Source organism: Rhamphochromis longiceps, linkage group LG7, assembly GCF_057381845.1.
Source record: "Rhamphochromis longiceps isolate RC_006_pf linkage group LG7, R_longiceps_female_GT1.1, whole genome shotgun sequence".
In the NCBI taxonomy this organism is placed as follows: Eukaryota; Metazoa; Chordata; class Actinopteri; order Cichliformes; family Cichlidae; genus Rhamphochromis; species Rhamphochromis longiceps.
In genome coordinates, this window is record NC_140563.1 from 62,073,440 (window position 1) to 62,086,424 (window position 12,985).

The following is a 12,985-nucleotide window of genomic DNA, read 5'->3' on the forward strand; positions in this document are numbered from 1 at the left end:
TGTGTGTTTTTCTTTAACCACTCCTTTGTTGCCTTGGTGGGATTGTTTCCATTATTGTCACGCTGGAAGACCCATCCCACATGTTCTGGGAAAGGGAAAGAGGTTCTCGTCCAAGATTTTACAGTACAGAGCCCAGGTCTATTGAAGTTGTCCTGCATCATTAGCAAAGACTAATAGTACTCAAAGTACAGTCTTTCCATCTCTGTGCTTGACTATAGGGATAGTGTTCTTTTAGGTAATATTCGGCATTTTTCTTCCATCAAACACGGCAGGTCGAGTTGATGCCAGAAAGTGCAACTTTAAAACAAAGTTTTAGTGAAACAAGGGTCAGCACAATTTTACTTTATAATTTTATATCTATAAAATTACTAGTTGTCTATAATCTCAAAGAAAACTCAGTAGTGCAAAGATGTAGTGTTGTTTTCTTTTTCTTTTCTTTTTTTTGAAGGTGTGAAGAACTCTGTCCACCAGGTAAACATGGGCAGCAATGTGAGGAGAGATGTCCATGTCAGAATGGAGGAGTGTGTCACCATGTAACCGGAGAGTGCTCCTGTCCAGCAGGATGGATGGTACAAACACTAACTGTTCCTTAACTCTTTAAGAAAATTCAGCTCACTAGACATGCTAGTATTTTATGGTAATATGCAAGCATGAACTAAACCAGAGAGAAACTTTTGATACTTTTGATAGGAAGAGAATTTATTTTTGAAGTTATAATTATTGAAGTTATTATTGCAGATTCTGTATACAATAAACACATGTTTGTGCTGTTGTCTGCAGGGAACAGTTTGTGGTCAGCCATGTCCAGAAGGGAGATTTGGAAAAAACTGTTCCCAGGAATGTCAGTGTCACAACAATGGCGTTTGTGTGTCATCTACTGGACAGTGCATCTGTAGCCCTGGATACACAGGAGAACGGTAAGAGAGACCTTTACAACAAAGCCCCACAGTACAGTACAGGGTTTTTTATACCCAAAAATCAGGATATCCTCAATACCAAGCATCTCCATAACTAATAGTTAAAGCTCAGAGTGCATAGAAGGGACCTGTAGAACCTTAAGTATTTGAAGACTGTGTGGAGGAATGGGCCAAAAGCATACCTGAGCAAAGTTTCTCCATACATGAGGCATCTTGTCATCACCAACAAAAGCCTTTTTTTAAGTATTAAATAAATTTCAGTAAGCATGTTCAATGCTTTTCCTTTTTCCATTTCTCATTATTAAACAATTTAATTTATGCACATTTATTGTTTGATTTCTTTGGATGTGTGGATTGGATGGATTGCTGTTACAGACATCTGGTGAGAATTTCATGTCACCTTTAGAAATATATTTACTTGTGTTCAATACTTATTTTACCCGTTGTACAAACTTGACACAGACAAATGATAAACAGAGACATGACTGACTGGGGAGAGAAGACTAATTTGACACAACTGAACAGGGAGAGCAGACAAATACAGACAGAGAACACAGAACTAGACAGACATGGGAAACAGAGAGGGATCAAAAATGGGAATGACCAAACACAGAGGAACAATGATCAACTACTATCAGAAAACTAAAAAAGCTAAACATAAGTTCTTTATCAAAATCAAAACAGATCATGAGCTCACAAAAAACTCAAAACCCTCGGTGCAAAACCCAAGGACACCACGAGGCAAAGCAGGATTCAAATGCAGGACTTAGTGTAAAAATTTCAGTGAATTTATTTAGATAGTAAAGAATAGGAATACTCGAGAACCTCCTTAATCCCACTGGCATGTCATCCGTGGAGGAAGCGGAGTATCCGGTCTTTAAGTGATGGCGTGATGAATCCTGCTTCCGGGCCCAAAGTAGTCTGCATTTAATAAGGCTGTTGTGTTTTTAACATGTTTTAATGCTTTGTATCTTGTTCTATTTAATCTCAACAAGCCCCTAAAAACTGTCAGTGATCACTGTTGGCTTCTCTCGGTTTTCATTACCACTAATCATTTTAAAGCTCAGTTTTTAAAACCTTACGATGTAACTACAGCCCAGCCCTTGCAGCAGCATATTAATGACTAACCTCGTATTGTGGATGGATTATCTCAGTTGTTCTCCTGACTGAGGTTTGGTCTGTTTACGGCATCCTGCCATGCGATGGTATTTGCCCCTAACCATTGGAAGCCCTCACATTAACTTTTATCGAGTGGGAAAAATTCCTGCGTTCATTAGCATTTGTCCTCCAGATTTACTGTTTAAGTAATGCTTACATAGCTTTGTCGCACTAGCGATCACGTAGCACATCATTATATATCAGCTAACTTCAGTAACCTTACAAATGTCGCTGCTGTTTAGTTTTCTGTCTTCATTTATGTTGGAAGTGATAGCAGAGCTGTACGTTTGAATTTGTTTCATAAATCCTTCAGTCAGAACATGGTTAGTTATATTTAGATGGAAGCTAGCAAGCTAACTCCCTGCTAACTTCTAAAGCCGTTAAATGTCATAAATTCTGTTTTCATGGATGCCTGGATGTTAAACTTAATTGTTACACCTGGTAGAGCAGAGCGCTGATCATTTTATTAGAGAAGAAAGAATTTAGACAGTTTTTCTCTCTCTCAGTAATTGATAGGTTTGTAGCTTGAACCCATCCGCTGGAACGTTGAAGACAATATAATTACACTGCAAAGCAAGACACAAGTAGGCAAGCTTCTTCATGTTTCTCGTGCACGGGAGAGAACCGGACAGGCACCGTTCCTTCGCTTGACCCCAGTTGCTCTCGTCCGTTCTCCCGTACCACTGTTCTTTTATTGAGGTTACATGAATATGCATAAGTTCATTAACATATGACGTCTACATACACACAAAGAGTACCTTGCCTGTGTGTGTGTGTGTGTGTGTGTGTGTGTGTGTGTGTGTGTGTGTGTGTGTGTGTGTGTGTGTGTGTGTGTGTGTGGACTGCTGATCAAAGGGTCAAACATCCTTGGTCAGGAAGAGGGTAGCCTCCCCCTCACCCTAGATGGTTCATCCTAGATAACACGGTGAGGAAGTCCTGCAGTTCATCTAAACAAAGAGCACTTAGACTAGAACAGACGCAACTACGTTAATCCTACCATAAAACAATAAGACACGGTATGACCTCTCATGCTCCCAAAGTGCTGTCTAATACACACAAAGTTTGCAGACTATCAAGGATCAAAACCTCTACCAATCTACAACTAATTACAAAACTCTAAGCATATATAAGTAAATATTTCTAAGCATAAATGACAATCAACAATACAAATCTAACAGTAATGCTGCAGTGATCATTTGACTTAGGGACCTGCAGCAGAGTTTGTGCCCAGAAATGTCTAATGACGTCAGACTTAAAGACCGGATAGGGACAAGAGGGACAACTCATCTATCTCTGGGGGTCCCTGAGGTAGTTAAATAACTCCTTGGTGTCAGGGCCCCTGGGGTGGATGAGGTTCACCCTGAGTTCCCGAAAGCTCTTGATGTTGTAGGGCTGTCTTGGTTGGCACGCCCCTACAATGTTGTGTGGAGGGGTCAGGGTCGGTACCTCTGGATTGGCAGATTGGCGTGGTTGTTTCCATCTTTAAGAAGGGAGACCAGAGGGTGAGTTCCAATTATAGGTAGAAAACTCTATGCCAAGGTGCTGGAAAGGAGAGTCTCTCTGTTATTTGAACCTTGGACACCAGAAACACAATGTTGTTTTCGACCTGGTTGCTCGCTATCTAGTGTTGGTTTAAAAAAATTGATTTCCCGATTCAAACTGATTTTAGTTTGAATAATGAAATATCAATTCATTACATCCTGAATCGATTTTTTTTTAATATAAATGATTTTTGCCAGAAAAACGCCAAAATCTCAGGTTAAAGGTCACTAAACTATTTCAACAACTGCCAAACAGCTAAAACAACAAATGAGAGCAGGTAAATGGATTCTGCAAAAATGCACCTGACGGGCATGGACATGCACGTGCTGAAAGCCGACATCTCACAGAATCTGAAGCTGCAGGTTTCATCACTCTTTGTATTTATACATAGATATAAAATATGGATATGTACTGATAAATGATCTGAATTATAATATTTCTGACTGTCAAGAGACAGACAACCACACATTCCAGATTTGCAGCCAGTAAAAAACAAATTAACCTTAGGCCTCTTTCCATAGTCACGGAGCTAAATACGCAACAATTCATATTTCATTTGAGAGAATGGTCATTGATCACCACCTCTTTTTCCTAATCACTGTCTCTGGATATTTCTGTGTCTCTATAAACAGGTGCCAGGATGAGTGTCCCCTTGGTACTTATGGTGCTGCCTGTGCAAAGACATGTAATTGTGAAAACAACAGCAAGTGCTACCACAGCAATGGAATGTGTCTTTGTGAGCCAGGATACACAGGAAAGACATGTGATGTCCGACTGTGTCCTGAAGGAATCTATGGCCTACGTTGCGATAGGAAATGTCCGTGCTATGTCCAAAGCACTCGTGGGTATGTAGTAAATCATGTTGTCATCTTTGACAAACTTTGATCTGCAGATCAGGTCAGTTTGAAGCCATTTGATTAATGCTGCCTCACGGTTCCCCGAATTCCAAAATATAACTCTGTGTTTCCTTTGTATCTTTTGGGTTTTAGCAGTTTGACATGTTGCGTGTATAGATTTGTGTATATGACCGCTGTGTCTGTAGACAACTGAGTGTAGTGATCAGTTAGCCTAGCACAGCTGGTGGGCTGCATGTGTCATTGCAGATAACAGCTGTTCTGCTTCTTTCTCAATGGGACTGCTGTGTCAGCTACACCATCTGTCAGTCAAACTCTGTTACTATCAAATATAGCCACATTTCACCTGTATTACTACAGTTAACCCACACACTGAAAAATGAAAAAAGTCTTCCTCAGGTATATTGTAATTAATTTTTAGATTTAGATTTTTGATAGTTTGATAGTTTGATTAGGTTTTTTGTTTTGTTTTTGTTTTTGTTTTTTCAGATTTAGACCAAGACAGCTAGAAGAAACACTTATGGCCTGATTTGCCTGTTGCCACTGCTGTTAGGCTTTCAGTATGTTTCCAGTGAGCACTGTTTGGATGTAGAGGAATTGTACAAGCTAAAAGAAAAGCTAAAGCTCAGTCCCACAGGGAAGCATGACAGTGCACTTCATATTTGTAGCTAACTGCAGAAATGCTACTAGTGTGTTAGCTAACCTTTGAGATTAAATACTAGAGATAGTCACTGATCTTAAAAAAAAACAGGTCATAGAAAAATTTGTTTCAAGCACACTAAATACTTTAAGTAGGAAATAGTACTGACTAGTAGGAATCTTGACTGTAGGAAACACCTCAACAAAGTTTATAACTATTATCGTTTTCTCTCTTGTCACCAGCTGCCACCCGATATCAGGGGAGTGCACATGTCTGCCTGGTTGGTCAGGTCTCTACTGCAATGAGACGTGCACTCCAGGATTTTATGGCGAGTCCTGTCAGCAGGTGTGCCAGTGCCAGAATGGTGCTGATTGCCACAGTGTCACTGGAGAGTGTATCTGTGCTCCAGGCTTCACGGTAAACCCATATATTAGTATGTGTTAATGCCAGTGAGTGTTTTATGTCACAAATCATAAATATGTGATGCATGATATCAGACCTAAGTATACTGCACACGGTACATGCAATATTGTAAGACACTGCTGTAATCATATTGCATGTTTTTTGAAAAGCAGCAATGTGATGCATTGCTGTCTAAATTCAGTAATCACTGCAGTTAGTAAGCAGCATAAACAGAGCTGCAAAATGCAAAACCATCTGTTTCCAAATAATAACACATTAATAACCTATGAAGCTAGGCTGTGCTAGGATGCCACCTGTCATGAAATTATTCACTTCTAAGTATCCCACATAACTATTAGAACAAAGTGTAAGTGATTAGGAACAATAGCATAAAAGTGGTGGGCCACATAAAATACTGAGGCATACGGATCACCACTTTTAATAATAATAATGGATTGCATTTATATAGCGCTTTTCGGGGCCCTCAAAGCACTTTACAATTCCACTATTCATTCACTCTCACATTCACACACTGGTGGAGGCAGCTACAGTTGTAGCTACAGCTGCCCTGGGGCAGACTGATAGAAGCGAGGCTGCCATATCGCACCATCGGCCCCTCTGGCCATCACCAGCAGGCGGCAGGTGAAGTGTCTTGCCCAAGGACACAATGACCGAGACTTGGCTCAAACCGGTAACCTTCCGGTTACAAGACAAACTGCCAACTCTTTGAGCCACGATCGCCCCGCAGAGTCAGTAGCTACAGAACTCCAAATTTCCTCTGGCCTTCAGATTAGCTCAAGAACATGAGATAGAGAGCTTCATGGAATTCCTTTTTCATGGCCCAGCAGCTGCATCCAAGCACAATGCAAAATGTTGGATGCACACTGCCACCGGACTCCAGAGCAGTGGAGACATGTTGACTGGTGTGATGAATCGTGTCTCTTCATCTGGCAATCTGGGGAACAAGTCTAGGTTTGATATTTGCCAGGAAAAATGTATTTGGTCTAACTGCATTGTACCAAGTCTAAAGTTTGGCGGAGGGGGATTATGGCTACCTTCACACTGCAGGTCTTAATGCTCAATTCCGATTTTTTGATCAAATTCGATTTTTTTGTCTGCTTGTTCACGCTACAAATAAAATGTGACAGCAAACACGTTCTAGTGTGAACGCTCAAAGCGGCAAAAGAAGACGTCACACACAACGCACTCTGTTTAGACCCAGACCAAACAGTATTGTTTGACTGATGGCCGTTAATATAAAGACTTTTTTCCTACTTTACGTTTCCCAATTTTGCTTTATGTTATAAAGTTATTTTGTTATTTGCAAGTGGCTGTTTTAGAGAGGAGCGGTGCTTCAAAGGATAGTTGCAGATTTCTGTCAGAATCTGCAGATTATACAGTACAAATAAAATGTTCACATTTCTCCAATACTGTCTTCCCAACAGTTTCACTGACATCTACACTGGATGGCCAGGAAGCGTTCACGATGTCTTCTCCGCCGCTGATAATTGGCGTCTGTCTTGTGTCAGTGATGTAAAAGACGGATTTAATGCGACATGACCGTTCAAACAGCAGTCGCTTTCTAAAACATCAGATATGTATCGGAAAATGACCCAGGTCAGATTTGAAAATATCGGATTTGTGCTGTTCACACTGTCATACCATGATCGGATATGGGTCGCAGAGGGTAAAGAAAAATCGGATTTGATGCGCTTTCGCCTGCAGTGTGAACGTAGCCTAAGTTGTGGGGTTGTTTTGCAGGAGTTGGGCATTCCCATAAACACCTTCCCAGAGGCGTTGAAGCTGTTATAGGTGTAAATAGCAGCTGTTATAGCTACTGTAAACCCTATGCATTAAGAATGGGATGTGAAGGCAGAGGGGTGCATAATTCTGGCAATTTAAATGGGAGTTATTTGGCAATGAAGGAAATGTTGCAGAGTAATGCAAGCAGTATTTTCTGCTGGGAATTGTTAATGCATGTTGTTCATGGGAAATCTATTTGCCTTTCTTAAGTAAGATACATAATACAAGCACAAGTTATACTTCCAAACACTGTGTGGGCCCATTAACCCGCCTGACTGCCTTATTCACAACCATCATTCCAGTATAGATTAATGTTTCAAAAATTACCAACAAACAAATGGATAATGTGAGGCTCTGCCCGTACTGTTATTGCATATGTGGCTTTGTAGAAAGATCTAGTGGCAACAGGTTGAAACGTCGACAAAATGTGCAATTCTGTTTTCAGAAAAAAGCTCTTAATTATTTTCCTTTTTCACACACTTACACATGATGGTTTTGTCTGTCTGGACACAACTATTTTGGGACTGTTGAAAATTTTAGAAAATCTAAATATTTGCTTCCTTTCCTAGAGTTGGGTTCCCTACTTACTTGTCTCCTACTCTGTAAGTGAAAGCAAAATGGGTTAGCTTAGCAACGAGTGTAGTCAAAGCTCAGAATTATTCCTCACAACATCAATTCCTTTGAATAATGTAGCTTGTGAGAATTGTGTCAAGGCAACCAGTTCTCCAGCCACAGTAGTCGTATCCAAATAGATTCAGTGAGCAATTGTTTGCATTTTGGGTTCTATATAGATGTGGCAATATGATCCTCATCTATACAGAATCCAAAATCTTAAATCTCCTGCTTATAATATTCTAAGAAGCTGATAGGAAATAGTTTGTTTCATTTTTGCATGTATTACACTGCCATGAAAAATAACATCTAAGAAATGTTTGGTTGCCTCTCTTTAAGTGGCTATGCAGCTACACTCAAACATTTTAAACAGCCATAATGAAGCTATCCAAAGCTATAAGGCACGCAGAAAAGAAACAAGAGTAAAAGAAGAGTGGCTCAGAAGTCTTTAATGTGCTATGTGACTATGTCAAATACAGTTTGATGAACTGTCCCTTCAGGTCTGTTGATGATCAAACTTTACACAAAAGACAAAAGCAAGCAAAGTTACCAAAAAATGAAACTGTGTTGTTTTCATCGTCACTGTTAGCATTTTGTCTGTTAATCTTCTCAGGGTCCCATATGTTCAGTGCCATGCCCAGCAGGAACATTTGGTGTGAACTGCTCCTCCAGCTGCAACTGTAAGAACAAAGCTAAGTGTTCCCCCATAGATGGATCCTGTTCCTGTAAGCCAGGTTAGTTACTGTTAATATAACCCCTGCATTTGCTACAAGTTACAGCCATTTCTCTATATAGTTCCCCTGGATTGGTTATTAATATCCTTCTGATAAACACTTGATGAGTCAAACGTTTGACTCATCACATCTAAAATATTCCCAGGTCCATAGTGCACTGTTGCTGAGATAAAGCAGTATTTGCTCTGAATGATAACTGAATATAGGAATCCAAGAATTTAAACTAAAGTCAAAGGATTGCAAAAGTTAAATAAGTATTGTCTAAATTCATGAGCACTGCCTGTAGAAGCCTAGAATGAAAATGCGAGGTCAGAGACTTTGCCTTCCTAGTCCAGCAACACCTTTATCTCCTCTGCACACACATTAGAGCCTGCAACACATTTTGTGATGCTCACCTTGCTTCTCTTCACTAACATTTGTTTAACTGATCTTTTTCAATAGTCTCTTTTGTCCCCACAATATAAAAAATAACCTTCATCAATGTCCATAGTTGTGTTTTTATTTCTATGGTACAGTATCATTCTGTGTAGGCTTTCGAGTTTTCTCTCTCCCTCTCTCTTTCAAAACTCGGTCAAATGAAGTAAATATTCTACACTATATTTGAGCACTAGTTCAACTAGTTCAGTTTATCAAATTAATACAAATCTCAGTTCGTGTGTTATATTAATACAGAAATATTTTGATCTTTGTGCTGCACTGAATAAAAATGCTTTCATAAGTTAATCAAAAGTAAGGTTTACATGTGTTCAAATATAAATTACCTTGTTTAATCAGGGTGGCATGGGTTAGACTGCTCCATCAACTGTCCCAGTGGCACCTGGGGTTTGGGATGTGGTTCCGCATGCATTTGTGGGAACGGAGGAGCGTGCAACCCACTGGATGGTCACTGTACCTGTGCTCCGGGCTGGAGAGGAGAGAGATGTGAACTCCACTGTCAGGTGAGTTATAGGATTATATGGAAGCTCCCAAAGTTTTTTGGAAAAGAAAATCATTGTTCTATGTTTTATCACTACTTTCAAAAAAGTGGTATCTTATTAAATTTGTAAATAGAATTCAAACAACAAAAATACAAATCATTTAAATTTTATATTTGAATAAATATAGTACAAAGACAAAATCTGATATTGAGAAGTTTGAACGTTTTTGAACTGTTTTTGGACCTCAGCTTTTAATAACACTAAACATCTGTATTTTGAAACGGAGCCAAACCACACCTCAGACCATACACCATATTTTTGATTATCTTGATAACCAAATGCCACATGTCATATGAATGAACATGTTTTTACATTTCTTCATGGATTGCCTTGTTTGTTTGTTTTTTCCCCTTAGGATGGTACCTATGGTCTGGATTGTAAAGAACGCTGTGACTGCAATCATGCTGATGGATGTCACCACGCTACTGGTCACTGCCGCTGTTTGGCTGGATGGACGGGTAATACCTAATTACAATGTGCCATGTGTCATAAACTGGCTGTGAAGCAGGCAGCGTAGGACCCAAATGCAGATTCACAGACAGAACTTTAACAAAAACAAACAAACACAGCTTTTATTATAGGATATAAAATACTGTCACGGCGAGTGAGATGAGCCGTGTGGAGATGATAAAGGAGGATCCAATCGCAAGCACTTGTAAAGGTGTGAAGGTGGTTTATTGAACACAAAGTACAAAATAGAAAAACGGCAAACGGGACTGCAGACTGTCTAAACTGAGAACAACTAAACTACAAGACACGAACCAGAGCACGAACATGAAGGAGGATGGGCAGAGGTAAGTGACGATGGACAGCAGGGAGAACACACAGATGAAACATGGTGGATACACAGACGGACCAGCGGCTACTACAACAGAAGACACGACTTAAATTAAGTCTGCATGCTAAGATTGTATTCAAAATGCGGAGGTCTGCATTTAACATAATTATTGGGCTTTAAAACTGACACTCTGTCGGGTCTTTGCCTTCTTTAGGAAGATCCAGTATTATGGCCTCTGTCCAGGATGGGACCATTGTTTTTTACTGTAAGGCGTAATTAAAAGCTTATGATGCCTTACTCTCCCTTTTTTTCTTCTTTTTGTGATCTTCACCAGGGGGGGTTGGCAGGGGGCTTTGCTGCTGATCCTCAATTAGACCTCTAAAAAATAGCAATGGACTCACTTCTCCTTCAGCATCAATAGATGTTTTGGTTTTTTTCATTCACATTCAGGATTGCAGTCTTTGATAGTCAAATTAATGTAAGAATGTACTGCAATGATGGAAACACATCTGTGCGTGTGAACAGGTATCCACTGTGACAGCGTGTGTGCAGAGGGCCACTGGGGTCCAAACTGCTCCCTCCCCTGTAACTGTAAGAATGGAGCATCCTGCTCTCCAGATGAAGGAACCTGTGAGTGTGCTCCAGGATACAGAGGCCCAACCTGTCAGAGAAGTAAGTCCTACATCAACACCACACAATACTGTAAAATCATCACATAGGTTGTGGTGAGCTAAAATGATATATAGGTTTACTTAACCTCACTCTGATTTAATAGTTATTATAGACATCAATAGTCATGATTAATATCAGTGTTGTTAAAAAAAAAAAAAAGTCTGGAACAGAAATAAACCTTGTTTTCACATTTGAAAGAAAAAATGAACATCAAAAGCAAAATGTGATATGATTAACCTGCATCTGATGATTTAAACTAGGGGCTTTAAAATATTTTGACATGGTTCAATTAAAATATTTGTACTTATTATCTTAACTCGTTTAATGTTAAAATATATAACAGGAAGGTCCATAAGTATTTGGACAATGACACAAATGATGACACAAGTATTTTAAGTCAAACACGTAACTACAGATTTTCTGTTTTAATGTAAGGAGTTTAACGAAAGTATTACACTAACTGTTCAGGGATTGCAGCTTTTCATATACATAGTCAGATATTTTTACAGGCTCAAAAGTGATCTGAGCATTTAATGACAAGAAGTCCCATGGCCAAGTGAGGCCTGTTGGCTTATTATTCCATGAGAAGTTGAAAGATGTGGAGCTGAGAGGTGTCAATGCAAATAAAGTCAACATAAGGTGGAAAACCAAATTTTATCAGAAACACCAAAAACTTTAGGAGCGATCAAATGAATTAACTTTAGTTAATAAAAGCTAAAGCGTGAATGTCTGCCAGGCTTCACAACACCCACTCGAGGAGGTAGGGTATCATTGTCAAAGTCTATAATCAAGAAATATCCTCACACAGTTAAATACAGAAGGCAAACAACTGATATACAATCACTTACTTTACTTTACTTTATTGATTTATATAGCACTCTTCACTGGCTATAATCAAGAGTGGGAAGGCTTGGGTACTGTCCCAGAAAGTAGAGTCAACAAAGTCAGAGAACAGCAACTCTTGAGTAAGGTGTGTTTTCTTATGCTTGAATGATTAATGTCAAATGATTAAATGGCCTAATAGCATCACTCAGCAAATGGTCAGGTGCAAGGCCTGAACTAAAAATGGGTGGAAAAGAATCAATCTTCAAAAAAGACATTTAAAAGACCTTCAAAAAGCGTGGAGAAGATAACTTCTCTGGCTCCTTTTAACTAAAATATAAATACATTTAAGGTGGCTCAAGAGTTTTGCACAGTACTGTAAAATCCACTAGGATGGTGGACAGAGGAATAAAATTACCACAAAAAATATCCCCTCACTGTCCACAAATATATGATCCAACAATTTTATAAATTGCATGTTGTGTTTGCTCTGTTTTGCTCGCAGTCTGCTCGCCAGGTTATTTTGGTCACCACTGCAGTCAGACCTGTCCACAATGTGTCCATAGTAATGGACCATGTCACCACATAACAGGACAGTGTGAATGTCTGCCAGGCTTCAAGGGAGCACTGTGTAATGAGGGTGAGTGACAGGCCACATACTGTTGCTTCCAAGAAACAAATGCTGGTCACGTAATTCAACTAGTGTAGGTAAAGGGTTAGTGGTCAAGCTTCCTGTTAATGTTAATCTTTGATGTAATATTCTGAGTAAAGTATGACACATGTTAACACATGTCTATACAGTGTGTCCCAGCGGTCGTTTTGGGAAGAAGTGTGCCCAGAGCTGCAGCTGCACAAACAATGGAACCTGTCATCCTATCGATGGCTCCTGTCAGTGTTATCCAGGATGGATTGGCAGTGACTGCTCTCAATGTGGGTTTACTCTGGAAATAATTATATATTGCAATTTATATATGCTTGATAATGTTACCGCCCTGTATTATTCTTCGTTATGAAAAAATTATTGTGCTGTGAAAGGTTCTTTAGAAAAGATTATTTAGCCATCAACTGGTTCTA

General features: G+C 39.5%; 1 protein-coding gene across 1 annotated transcript in view; it reads left to right on the plus strand.

Moving 5' to 3' along the window:
• The window catches only part of megf10 (multiple EGF-like-domains 10), a 68,840-nt gene that overhangs the window by 29,357 nt on the left and 26,498 nt on the right, over nt 1-12,985 (plus strand). Inside the window, exons 7-16 of the mRNA XM_085414715.1 lie at nt 449-569; nt 781-917; nt 4,250-4,462; nt 5,354-5,528; nt 8,542-8,662; nt 9,437-9,600; nt 9,995-10,097; nt 10,943-11,089; nt 12,417-12,551; nt 12,713-12,841. Of these exons, the coding sequence (XP_085270841.1) occupies nt 449-569; nt 781-917; nt 4,250-4,462; nt 5,354-5,528; nt 8,542-8,662; nt 9,437-9,600; nt 9,995-10,097; nt 10,943-11,089; nt 12,417-12,551; nt 12,713-12,841 (1,445 nt within the window). The remainder of the gene's footprint in view (nt 1-448; nt 570-780; nt 918-4,249; nt 4,463-5,353; nt 5,529-8,541; nt 8,663-9,436; nt 9,601-9,994; nt 10,098-10,942; nt 11,090-12,416; nt 12,552-12,712; nt 12,842-12,985) is intronic.